At 47.9% G+C, this 13,349-nt stretch overlaps 1 protein-coding gene across 1 annotated transcript; it reads left to right on the forward strand.

Moving 5' to 3' along the window:
* The first annotated feature begins 1,129 nt into the window (after positions 1–1,129).
* Positions 1,130–7,104, forward strand: LOC118649278 (beta-1,4-galactosyltransferase 3-like). The gene is made up of 6 exons (XM_036296180.1): positions 1,130–1,877; positions 2,815–3,050; positions 4,397–4,584; positions 5,087–5,209; positions 5,390–5,494; positions 5,574–7,104. Exons 1-6 carry the CDS (start codon positions 1,565–1,567, stop codon positions 5,725–5,727), a joined length of 1,119 nt encoding a protein of 372 aa, XP_036152073.1. The 5' UTR covers positions 1,130–1,564; the 3' UTR covers positions 5,728–7,104.
* Positions 7,105–13,349: the final 6,245 nt, after the last annotated feature.

The raw sequence follows: 13,349 nt of genomic DNA on the forward strand, positions 1-13,349 counted from the left end.
ACTAGTTTTATCTTGATTGCATGTTGAAACAATATTTTTTATGTGTTGGGTTAGTGTCACATTAAAATGAATTGTGCCCGTTTCTTTTTACTTTATAAATGAGGCCAATAGAAACTTTAAAATTAACATCCATGATCTATTCGGCCCTGCTCCAGACCACAGTAGCAAATAGTAGCAAATAGTAGCATCACCCGGCCACCCTCCCATTTTCATTTATAGGTTTTTATCACTCTCTGAAGTTATCTATTTTCTTGCTTGTCTTTTCCACCAGAAAGTAGGTTTCATGGAGGCAGAGGTTTTTGTTGATTTTGTTTCTGGTTGTTTCCTTGGTTCACACCATAATGCCTGGATGCTTAGTAACTAGAGATATGTAAATACGTGGGTGCTCAACTTTTTTTTATGGGTGATGATGGGGGCCCACAGATGGGTCATGCCCAAGGTCTACCCTCTCATGGCTCCCAGGCTGGTGAGGGAGAGAAACTAGATACATATCATTCCAGTTCTGGTGACCAGAGCTGTGACAGCAGAGATACCAGGGACCAGGAGAGCCCAGAGTGTAGATGAGAATAAAGGACTTAGACAAGACAAGGAGCATTTGTGCTGGCTCTTGAAGGATGAGTAGGAGTCTGTCAGGTGGAGAAGAGATCTATCTGCATTCATTCATTCATTCCTCCATCCATCCAATCATCCTCCATTTCCTGGGGCCTCCTGTGCTGAGAAATGCTGAGGACCCAGAGATGAGTCCGTCCTGAACCAGCTCTCCTCAAGCCCCTAGTCTGATGGGGAGGTTGACATGGACAGTCACAATCCACAATGATCAGAGTGGGTGAAGGGAATACTGAGGCTGTGGAAGCCCCTAGTGGCAACTTGGTGCTTGTGGCATGAAAGGGAAGGGCACCCAGGATGAGCAGGAGCAGGGCTGGTCCCTTCTATGCAAAATGCTGGAGATAGCTCTAGCAGGTTTGGCTCAGTGGATAGAGCGTCGGACTGTGGACTGAAGGGTCCCAGGTTCGATTCCCGTCAAGGACACATGCCTGGGTTGCAGGCTGGATCCCCGGTAGGGGGCATGCAGGAGGCAGCCAATCAATGATTCTCTCTCATCATTGATGTTTCTATCTCTCCCTCTCCCTTCCTCTCTGAAATCAATAAAAACATATTTTAAAAATGTTGGAGATAAGAGAGAACCTGGACCATTCCTGGAATAATGTTGAGTTCTGCCGCACCCTAACAGAAGCACATTGCCTGTCTTGGCAGGATGAGCCTGATCCAGCAATAAGCCTCATTTTACAGACAAGGACGTCAAGTGTCAGGGAGGTTGAGCTGCCCGGCCAAGGGAGCAGTCCGGCTGGTACCCAGTGTGACCAAAGTGTTGAACCGGGCTGACGAGACGAGGCTGCAGACGTTCACAAGACAGGTTTTCCGCACAGATGATGTGGCCTTGAGTGGCCTTGGGAAGTGTCTCACTCTGGTCTCCCCTCTGGGGAGTGTGCAAAGCCCGTCAGGGAGGAATGGCTGCAGGAGCCTGGGCCTGAGACCCATGGTGCAAAAGTGAGGGGTTTGCCAAATGGGAGGAATGACCTTCTGCTTTTTTCCCAGAATGGAACAGCAGAGGGGGCTCCTGTTATTCCTTCTGGGCTTACAGCTGCTGCTGATGGGGGCATTACTCTGCCCAGACCACCACCGCCATGGCTTCACCTCCTCCCTGCGCTTCCTCACACAAGACAAGCCGGAGGGGGGAGAAGAGCTGCCCTTTGTGGTCCGGGAATCCTCTCCAGGAATCCCTCGCCAGGATGTGTACTCAAACATCAGCCAGATCCACCGTGTGGACATCAGAAGGGAGGATTTGCCCAGCTGCCCCATTGTCTCACCCTACATCAGTAAGCTTGTGGGAGGCCTCCTATGCCCCCACCCCCACTTCGGGCGTTGGGGAGCTGGCTTAAGGGGGTGGGGTCAGAACCTGGAAGCAGAAGCTGTGGGCCTGGTAGCTGGGGGTGATGGGGAGAGAGTTGGTTCTCTATTAGTGAATCATAAGGAATCACCCCAAGACTTAGTGTCTTTAAACATTCATTGACTCTCCAAGTTTATGAGGGTCAGGAGTATTGGGAAGGGCTCAGCTGAGTAGTGGTCCATGTTTTTTTTTCCTTCTTAATATTTTTTCCATTGCTTTTTAGAGAGAGTGGAATGGAGGGAGGGAGACAGAGAGAGAGAGAGAGAGAGAGAGAGAGAGAGAGAGAGAGAGAGAGAGATCCCCTCTGCCTAGGATGGTGGGGGACGGGGATCCAAGAAAAGTTTCCCAGGGGAGGTAACCTTTACATTGTACCTTTCTGGACAAGTGTGGGTTTTCCAGCTCCACAGTGGGAATAAGAAGGGGTTCTAGGCAGGAGAACAGGACTTGAAAAAGTGAGAAGGATGGGCCTGGCAGGAGAGAGAGAGACTTTGATTGATTGTCCCCTGCACATGCCCTGACTGGGACTAAGAATCAAACCTATGATCCATGTACATGCCCTTGACCTGGAATTGAACCCGTGACCCTTCGGTGTGTGGGCCAGTGCTCTAACCATTGAGAAGCTCTGGCCAGGGCCACAAGGCCTTCTTGTAAGGACACCAGCCATTGGCTTCAGGGCCAAACCTAATCCAGTAGAACCACGTTTTAACCAATTGTGTCTGTGAGGACCCTATTTCCAAATAAGGTCACATTCTGAAGTTCTGGGTGGATAGGAAATTTGGGGGTGGGGAATGATTTAACCCAGTAAAACTGGGGTGTGGGGTTTCTGGGGTAGGTTCCTGATCATCTCTAGCTTCTCCCTCTCTTAGGTGGCCCCTTGAAGGTGATGATCCCAGAGAACTTGACAATGGAGCAGGTGGTGGAAAAGAACCCACTGGTGGAGCTGGGAGGCCAATACCAGCCACCCAACTGCTGGACACGGCACCACACAGCAATAGTGGTACCTTACTATGGGCAAGCCCAGCACCTGCAGCACCTGCTCTTCCACCTGCACCCCTTCCTGCAGCGCCAGCAACTGCATTATGCCATCTATGTGGTGAATCAGGTGTGGCAGGAATGGGGAGGGTCAAGGGCAAGAGGGCAGAGGGCTTTTAGCATGAGTTTGAACAATCAGAGCTGAAGTTGTTGCTGTGAGCTGAGAGTGTCTGGGTCACAGAATATCTGTGGGGCTGGATTTATGAGTACAGATCTTGAATTGGGGGCAATCAGAGCCAAGGACTATAGGTTTGGTCTTAACTAGTTGAGTTTGGGATCAGTTTGAATGGCTGCCTGTGGGAAAGGCTCAGTCCGATTCATGAAGTCGAGGCCTCTCTGAGACCAGGGCTGACCAGATTGGGCAATAAAGATAAGGGGTGAATTAAAGGGGTTTGGGATCAGTTAGATGCTTGTTTGAATCCTGGTCTTGTCCATTACTACATGTGTTATCTGAGTGTGGGACCATGTGTCCATCCATCCATCCATCCATCCATCCCACTGTTACCGGAATAACTATGTATAATAAACTTGGGGAACTTACCTCTTTGCCATGGTTTTCTCCCCATGAGACAAAAATGATAATAACACCTGCATTATTAGGTCGTGGGAAAAACTAATCGACTTAGTGAATGTAAAACAGTGAGGCCAATGCCTGGCATAGTAGGCTCTCAATAAATGATATGATGATAATGGTGGTGATTTTGATGATGGTAATGATTGTTTTGATGGTGATGATTCTGGTAATTATGGTGACAATTAAGATGCTGTTGCTAACAGTGGTGATGATGATGGTGACAGTGGTGACAGTGATAATTGTGTTCATGGTGATGATGATGGTGATGCTAATAGTGATAATGGAGTTAATGTGATTATGTTGAGGTAATGAAGATTGTGGTGATGGTAATGATGATGGACATGATGATAATAAGTGATGATGTAACAATTAAGGTGGTGGTGATAAAGAAGATGATGATGATGATGGAGGAAGAAGAGGAGGAGGAGAGGCAAATCCTGTCATGGTTCCTGGGCATCAGACCCAGTCATTGTCTGGTCAGAACAGAAACAGACCCAGTGGTCCCTGATTACTCCTAAACTCCGCCTCCCTCAGATGACCTCTTGAAGGTGATGATCCTTGAGAACCTTGAAGATGGCTGAGGAAGGAGAGCTGAGAGGCTGAAGTTACTGACTCTGCCTAGGATGGTGGGGGGTGGGGATCCAAGAAAAGTTTCCCAGGGGAAGTAACCTTTACATTGTACCTTTCTGGACAAGTGTGGGTTTTCCAGCTCCACAGTGGGAATAAGAAGGGGTTCCAGGCAGGAGAACAGGACTTGAAAAGGTGAGAAGGATGGGCCTGGCAGGTGAGAGAACACTACTGCCTGCTGGTGAGGACTGCACTGAGCATCTCTGTCCACCCAGGTTAACAACACCGCCTTCAACCGGGGCAAGCTTCGCAATGTGGGGTTCTGGGAGGCCATGCAAGAAGATGGCTGGGACTGCGTCTTCTTCCACGATGTGAACCTACTGCCAGAGGACAACCGCAACCTCTACATCTGTGACATCTTCCCTGCCCACGTGTCCGTGGCCATCGACAAGTTCAACTACAAGTAGGTGGAGGGAGGGGGCCTGTTGGCCAGGCCCTGCTCTTCCCTGAATCGTGCCCTGTTCATATGTATGATCCAGACCCTGATCCCTGGGGTTGAGGCAGGGAGGAGACGATGGGGCTTGAGCAAAGACCTCATAGACAGTGAAGAACCTTCCTCGTGGATGTGGATGCCAAGTAGGGATGGAATTGGTTATTAATAAGGGAGTCAGGATGCACCTAATAAAGTGGTAGGCAAACAGGTTTTTAACTGAGGTCAGAGGATGGGAATGAGTGATAGGAGGGGCCAATTAAGGGTCAGGAAGGGGGCCATCATTGGGGTCACAAGATGGGCTTGTCAGATGATTCAGGGAGTGGGTATGGGTCATGGGTCAGAGGAGAGGTGATCACAGGGGTGAGTGGAGAAGGGCTAACCCAGAAATTAACCTTGGAGATCCTGGCCAGGAAAGGATCAGGGCCTATTACCTGAACTTCTTTGTGTTTCCAACTCTCTCTGCCATCTCTAGGCTGCCCTACCAAGGCTACCTTGGAGGGGTGTTTGCCCTGCGTCCAGTTCACTACCGCAAGATAAATGGCTTTCCCAACACGTACTGGGACTGGGATCGTGAGGACAATGACATCGCTGCCAGGTGGGGAGGCCTTGCTCTAGGGAGCCTGGCACACGGCTGCAGATTCCCCCGTGGTGTGGGAACTACAGGCTGCCCTAGACTGAGGGGGGCATGGGCCACCCTGGCCCGAGAGGCTGCGCTGTGGCCTGGGGATCCTATCAGAGGAGACAGGCATTTAGCCTCTGCCCTCTTCCCTCTAAGGCTGGAACTAAACGGGATGCTCCTCTCACGACCCCATCTGCTCTATGGCCGCTACCACATGCTGGAGGAGGGGCTGGACCCCAGCCATGAGCAGAGTCCCAAGAGGTGAGTCAGGGTTGGAATGGGGTGGCTGGTTCTGGGTCATCCCTCAGCCCTGGGCTCACATGGCTATTGCTCCCCCCAGCCCTGGCTTCCTGGCCGAGATCCAAAGCAGGTGGCAACAAGATGGCGCGAACTCACTGGGCTACACGCTGCTCTCCAAGGAGCTGCAGCCTCTTTACACCAACCTCACTGTGGACATCACCGTCCCAGCTCCAGGAGCCCCAGTGCCAAGCTGAGGGTTATCTGGAGGCTGGAACAGAATCCCTAAGATGGGCTGCAGGGAAGCCCTCTGACCTGCCTCACCTGGTTTCTTATTAAAGGAGAGGTTATTTTACTTGATTCTTCTCTCTGACATCCCTAATCCTCCATCCATCCATCCATCCATGCATTGTCCCACTCTGATTCACCAAGCGCTGGTTCTCCCCACACAGTTCCAAGTGCTTCACACACACACACACACACACACACACACACTTCTCATGCAAACTCATGGGGTAAGCACTATTATAATCTTCCTCTTGAAAACCAGGACAGATGAATTAAATGACTTGCCCAGTTGATGTAGAATTAAATACAGGAACCTGGATCCTGGGCCTGTCCACTTAAAGATGATGCTATTCTGCTTTTTGTAGTGAACTGAAAAAAATGGGGGGGGGGGAGAATGAATAAAAAATGTGAGGATGGTTGGATAAATTATAGCATGTCCACATGATAGACTACCATGCAGATATTGGATAGCTGTGTTGTGTGAAAAGAACAAGTACACATGTGTATGGTATGATTTGGTATTTATAAAACAGGAAAGAGTTCCTACGTAGATGTGTGATTATGAGCATACTAATGAGTGTATGTGGATAACAAATGTTGGCAAACTTCTGTAAAGGGCCAGAGAGTATATGTTTTTGGCTTGTAGATAACATGGTCATTAACACAATTAACTCTGCCACTGGAGCACAAAAGCAGCCCCAGACAATAAACAAGTGAATATGAATGTGTTCCAATAAAACTTTATTTTAAAAAACAGATGGCAAAGCAGATTTAGCTGATGGCCAGTTTGCTGACTCCTGGTGTGTATGTTTAGGAGCCTGTATAAACATATGAAAGAGTCCATAACCAGTCCATACACTGGTTATCTATGAGAGGCTCATCACTTCTTTCTGAACCTGGTGATATTTAAATCACTGTTCAAGATATTCAATATAAAATATCAGAATTGTGTGGAAAAACTTATCTGTAACTCTCCAATGCAGCTTAACAATGTTGCTTTAAAAAAAAGTCCAATTGATTTCCAAATCTAAGCATATATTTATGTCTACTATCCCCATTTTTTCCTGCTCCTTTGTTTAATTTAAAGTTGCTTCATGGACCAGTTACAACTGCTAAGCCCATAAAATTGCCTTCTAACGTCACTGTACTTCTAAGGTGACACCACTTTTTCTGACCTTCAAAAGCAGTCATTCCCTATGCCCCCTATTTTGATACTTATATTTTGAATAGCTTTCCATTAAATAGACATGAGGACTTCTGTGAGGATCAAATGAGATGAGGCACGTGAAAACGCTTCACAAACGTTTGGTTAAATTGTAAAATGTGTGTACCTGGCTATAAAGCAAGTCGTCTTCCTGGGCTGAAGAAATTCCAAGGAGGCTAGTTGCTAGGGAGAGGAAGCCAGGTGTTGCTCTGTGATGTCATTACCCGGCGCCCACAGCAAACGTTTCTGGGCTGGGCTAGGCTGTGGGCCACATTTTGTGCCATGGGGTCTTGGCAGCATTGGCTGTGATTTGGTGGGGTGTCGCTCTGGGGTGGTGGCAGGGCCTGTGTCCCACTTGGGGGAAGCCGAGTGTTGGTTTGTTGGCGCCAGGTCTGTGGTGCCGTTTATTTTTAAATGGCCAATGTGCATCATGGCAGCTCCTGCATTCAGCATCTGCCCCCTGGTGGTCAGTGCACGTCATAGCTACTGGTCGGATGGACACTTAGCCTTTTATATATATAGATAGATTATACATATCTATCTATCTATCTATCTATCTATCTATATATCTAACTATATGTCTATATAGTAGGTATTAAAGAATAGATGAAAACAATGAAATAGAGGATGAATAATAAAACTATTCAGTACATTTTAAAATTGATAGTATGTGGCCATGATGATAATGTCACTGAAATAGCTATATTTTTGCATAACTGTATTTTGTACCAAAATATTTTTCATTTAAAAAGTAACAAAATCTCAATATTTGTGGTAATAAAATCTTCAATAACCTAATATGCGAATTGTCCCCTTGACCAGGAGTTCGACCAGGGGGTTGTACCTGCCAACCGCCCAGGGCCCCTCGCCCTGGCTGGCCCCACCTCCAATCAGCCTGTGGCCCCTCCCCCCAGCTGACCTCGCCCCGATGGTCCCCTCCCACTCCAATCTGGGGTGGGGCTGGACGGCCAACCTCCCACATCCCCTCCTGGAAGCCAGCCTGGCCTGATCAGCCCTGACTGGGCAGCTGGCCAGATCCCAACCGTGCATGAATTCGGTATTGTGTATTCAGCGCCCCAAGTCTTCCATCACCATTTATCTCCCCACATACCCTCTTCTGCCTCCCCTCCACCCTATAATCATTATTGTACCCATTGTGTGGCTAAGGAACCTGAGACCGAATTGTGTTTCATAATTTGCCTTAAGGTCACTCAGTCTGCAAAGGGACGCAATCCTGTTACTGCCTCATTCTAAACTACACAAAGTTTCCACTATCCAGTGTGGTCCCCTACAAGGACAGGGTCCCCTAAAACATCCTTTTTGACCTCCAGAAACCCCCAATGACCAGACCACAGGACTACCAGAAGGTCACGAAATGGCTCCCAGCCACTGACATAGTCAGGCTCCTGAAATCACTACTACCTTCATCGCCAATAAATGTGTCTCAGAGAGTGTGGTTTCCACAGGGCCTGAAATAACTCCCAACAGGGGATTCCAAATAACGCCCCCAATGGGAACCATCACCTATCTGCTCAGCTGCCAATCACTGACTCTTACCCTGTCCACAGACACAGCAAGGAGAAACCAACACTGACCCTACCATCCATCCCCGAAGGACCCCAACACTCAGTGCCAGAGAGCAATGCAGTCAACTGGTTCCCATGTGCTACCCTTAGCACCCCGCTCTGCCCATTTCTTTAGGTCCCCAATCACTGCCCCCCAGCGGAGTGTGTCACAGTGTGACCCTCAGAATCCTCCAATCCCAGAGGCTCCCGCTTCCCATCAATCACTGCCTCCTTCAGCGCCTCACTTCCCCATATGTCCTCAAGTAACACCGACTTAAGGCCCCTTAAGTTGCGCCTCAAATGATCAAGTTTTATGGGACAATATAAAATCTGATCATTAAAGTACACTAGGAATTTGTTACAAAAAAAATACTTATATCCATACAGAAAATACACAAGGAATGAAAATTAACGAGCCAATCTTCCAACTTCAATTCGAAACCTCCTCTGACGGCACAGAATCCCCACTGCTAACCTTCCACAGCACCTCCGCGACCCTCAAGCAACCGATGGTTAGATGCAGTTGGTGACGTAAGCAAAAATGTTCTAGTGAGCATGCGCACAGTTCACCCCAAACCGGAAGTGGGTGAACTGTGAACCGGAAGTGGGTGAACTGTGCACACGCTCACTAGACCGTTTGAAGCCACAGCCTGCCAATGGTCATCATGGAGAATTACGGTGTCTCTCCATCCGGTGGTTCATTTTCTTTCTGGGACTGTCTGGGCGAACGATATGGCTGCGCCCATTGGGATTATGACACTGGAGGCCGCCATTTTCAAAGAACTTTCATTCCATACAGCCAAAGTCTTGGGGTAGTCCTCCCAAGTTGGCAGGAGACCTATTAAAAACCGGGATATATTCATTTCTAAGAGAAACTGGCATTGTATATTATGAAAAAATACCTTTTCTCTGTATTGTCACACTGACGTAAGGCTCCGCTCTCAGAATCCAGGAATCCTGCCCCTTCTTCTCTCCCACCACTCTTTGCACAGAGAAGCTACTAGAGACGTGTTGGGAGCCCAATGGGTGTTGAGCTTGGCAGAACTCCCCTCCATCGCCAGCTTCCATTGCGGGGCAGCTGCAGGACCGAGGCTCTGAGCTTGGCTCTCCAGGGCCCAACTCGCTCTAGCAAGGAGGTTGCTGTCAATCTCACACACCAAACACAGGGATTGGCCCTCATCCAGTGCCCTGCAGGTGGGAGAAGAACATGGTAGAGACAGGGAAAAGGAGAGACAAGGAAGCACAGAGATTCTGCAGCTGACTGCCAGGGTTTGAAGCCAGATGTTCACGTTTCGGCAAGTTAGTTAACCAATCTGTACTTCAATTTTCTGTTTCATAAGGTTGTGAGGATGGAATAATTAAACAAATGATCTCGTGTGAAATGTTTAAACAGCCCTCATTGGTTTGGCTCAGTGGTTAGAGCGTCACCCTTGGACTGAAGGGTTTCTGCTTGGATTCCCATCTAGGTCACAAACCTCGGTTGCAGACTTGATCCTGCACCCCCACTTGGGGCGCCTGCGGGAAGCAACCAATCAATGTGTCTCTCTCAGATCAATGTTTCTCTCTGTGTGTCTCTTCCCTCTCCCTTCCATTCTCAAACTCAATGGAAAAAATATCCTCCGTGAGGATTAACCAAAAAAATAAATATTTAAGCAATGCTATTACATAATTAGAATGAGCTGTTACATGAGAAAAATAAGATTTATTCTATTTCACCTATTCAACAAGTATTTGTTAGGATTCTATGATGTGCTCAGGGAAAAAAATTACTTAAGGTCAATGTTTGCAAAAATGTGAAGATTTCAACATTTCCCCTCTAAAACCATTAGTAAATGCTTTGACATTCAGTTTTTTCTTTTTTGAATAATCATGTCATCATTCTTGTTGATTTTGTTACAGTAATAGGTCTAACTCTTCTGGATCCTTCCAAATACATGGCGTTGGCAAATTTTCCAAACATCACTTTTCATCCTTGTTCTCATGAAATCTTGCATCTCTTGAGAAAGGTGCAACGTTACCTGTTATTCTTTGCACTGTATTCACATTGCATTGTAGGAGGTTTTCATCATTGGACAGAGAGACTGAGATAGATATTTTTAATATTATGATTTATCATAAGAAATACAGTACAAAATATTTAGTCTTCATCCCTGTTCCTGGCAGAGCTCCCCAAATCCTTGGAATTTCCCAAGCGATGTAAGCTATAAATGTGTCTTCTTAAAAAGTTGATGGAGTGACTTTGGGAAAGCACCTAAGGATGGGGGCTGGTTGCCTGGGCAGCAAACTATATAATTAGAGGGCTGGAACTTTCAGTCCCACACCACCTCTCCCCCAACTCTGAGAGGTGAGCAGCTGGAGGTAGAATCAGTTGACAGTGGCAGTGATGCAATCAATCATGTCTATGTTATGAAGCCTCCGTAAAAACCCAAAAGGACAGGGTTTGGATAGTTTCCAGGCTGGTGAACATGGGGAGATTGGGGAGCGTGGTGCACCGGATTGGAAAGAGCATGGAAGTCCTGCGCCCTTTCCCCATACCTTGCCCTATGCATCTCTTTCATCTGGCTGTTTCTGAGTCTTACCACATTCCCTGGCTCAGGAAGCTCATATAATCAGAAGGGAATTTGTGGCTTCATGTAACACAAGCCAGATGGTTTTCAGTGAGGCAGCTTAGCAGGCCCGGAGTCTACTGTGTCAAGAGGATGAGGAAGGGGGCTGTCATGGTCTCAATGGATGGAGTCTCGGAGGGTGAGGAGCTGGGTGACCTAAGAAAAGGCTGAATCTTCAGGACCTGATACAAGAGCCCATGAGACTATAAAATCTGAGAAAGAAGAGGTGTGAGGAGGAGGCAGAGGAGGGGTTTGGGGTAGTGAGAGCAGCAGATGGTAAGGCTATCTTGGTCCTCTCTGGGAGAGGAAAACCACATCACAAAGGCAGAGCTTGTGGGGAAACCCAAGGAGGGTGTGTGTGTGTGTGTGTGTGTGTGTGTGTGTGTGTGTGTGAGGCAGGCTCTTCACTGAACCTATGGATGAAAAAGGGGCCACATATTAAACCTGACAAGCTCAGGGGTGGCGTGTGTAGTGGCCTTACAAACTCAGACACCTGAAGTAACCACATAGGATGGTCTGAAATGAAAACTTCTTAACTAAAAAGGAGTCATGGTGGGTAGTCATGTCCTAGCAGATATCTTCCTTGACAAAGGTTCATCTTTACCTTAAGTAAGTGTGTCTATTGCCTTTTTGCATCTGCAATAGCAGACCTTTGGAATGTCAGAGTAATCCCCCCTTTTCGAGACCCCTCAGAGCACAATCTCTCACCAGAGCAGGAGACCATGAAACCCTCATTGTTACCTTGTTGCCCCAATACCATCTCCATGTGCTGTAAATGTTAATCGTTAACTACCTATACCCACCAATGCAAAGGAAGTATTTGTCTCTTCATTTTATTCATCATCCAATCTCAGAGAATTCCCCACTTTGCTTTCTCCCGCCTCCCTAATTTACCACCAATGACTTTCGTGTAACCCTTTTTCATACCTCCTTCTTTGATGGTAACGTATAAACTACAAAACTGCCATTCTCTGGAGCATTTTCTCAATCCGTTGAGCTTTTGCTCCTTGACAATTATCATCAATTTGGCTCAAATAAACTCATAAACATTCTAACAGGTTTGGACATTTCCTACACGACCCTCCAAACTCTGATCTGTTGTATATTGACCTTTGTTTTGAAGCATTGGGCACACGAACCTTCGGCCCATGACAAGAGGAGTTTGTGAGCTTTGGCCAGCGCTTCACAAGGCTTCCTACCTTGGCTGAGGATGAGCATGAACAGGAGGATTTGGTCCCAGGAGAGTCCCCTGCATGGAGAAGGGTCTCCAGGAGGTGGTGTCTGTGTGGGGAAGTGAAAGCAACAGCGCTCCCTTGTGAAGTGTCCTTGGGGTGAAGTGGCTTAACCTTCACTTCCCCTGCAGTGGTTTTGGGTGTTCCTGTCGGAGAGGAGCATTTGAGGCAAAACCCACAAATAGATGCAAGATGTCTAGCAGGATGGGCTAATCAGATTGTGTTAAGGAATTGTGAATAGGCCCTCCAGTCTCAGAGATATCATGCCTGCTACTACTGCTGTCCTTGTGATGGGAAGGTGAGTGGGCTGGGGCAGAGGAGGGTGGGGAGTGTCTGAAGCTAAATGTCCGAGAGATAAATGTGGGGCTCTCCACAGTGTCCCTGGAGGACCATACAGGGTATGAGCTGCAGACACCAGGGTCCATCACCGTGCAGGAGGGCTTGCATGTCCTGGTGCCCTGTCCCTTCTCTTACCTTCAGATGGAACCACTCGGACCCACTTTCCATCTTCTGTTTCCTGGAAGGGGCCAATGACCCTAGGACTCTCAACCAAACCAACCAGGTCAGCAGCTGCAACAGAGGACCCTGGGCTGCTTCCATAACCTCAGGGACTCCCCAGACCAACAACTGCTCCCTGAACATCAGAGACCCCAGGAGGGAAGATGGCAAGGTGTACTCATTTTGGTTGGAGAGGGTGATGCTGGTTGGCTCCCGGGGAGGCCAAGGGAGGCCTCAACCTGATACTGGGGTCCAGGTTCTTGTCACAGCCCAAGGAAGGGTTTGAGAGCATGACAGAAGGATTTAGCAAAGCACAGTAAATTTATGAAAGCCATAGTATGCTTTACACTCGAGAAGTGAGAGATGGCGACCTCTGAGAATGGAACACATCGACGGGGTCTGCGTGGAAGGTTTTTATTAAATGTGGCCAAGGGGGGTGGATAGGGTCATGACCGGCTTCTGATGCTGGTATGGTGACTGCTGTGC

The sequence above is a fragment of the Myotis myotis genome, unplaced genomic scaffold, assembly GCF_014108235.1.
Source record: "Myotis myotis isolate mMyoMyo1 unplaced genomic scaffold, mMyoMyo1.p scaffold_m19_p_28, whole genome shotgun sequence".
Taxonomy (NCBI): Eukaryota; Metazoa; Chordata; class Mammalia; order Chiroptera; family Vespertilionidae; genus Myotis; species Myotis myotis.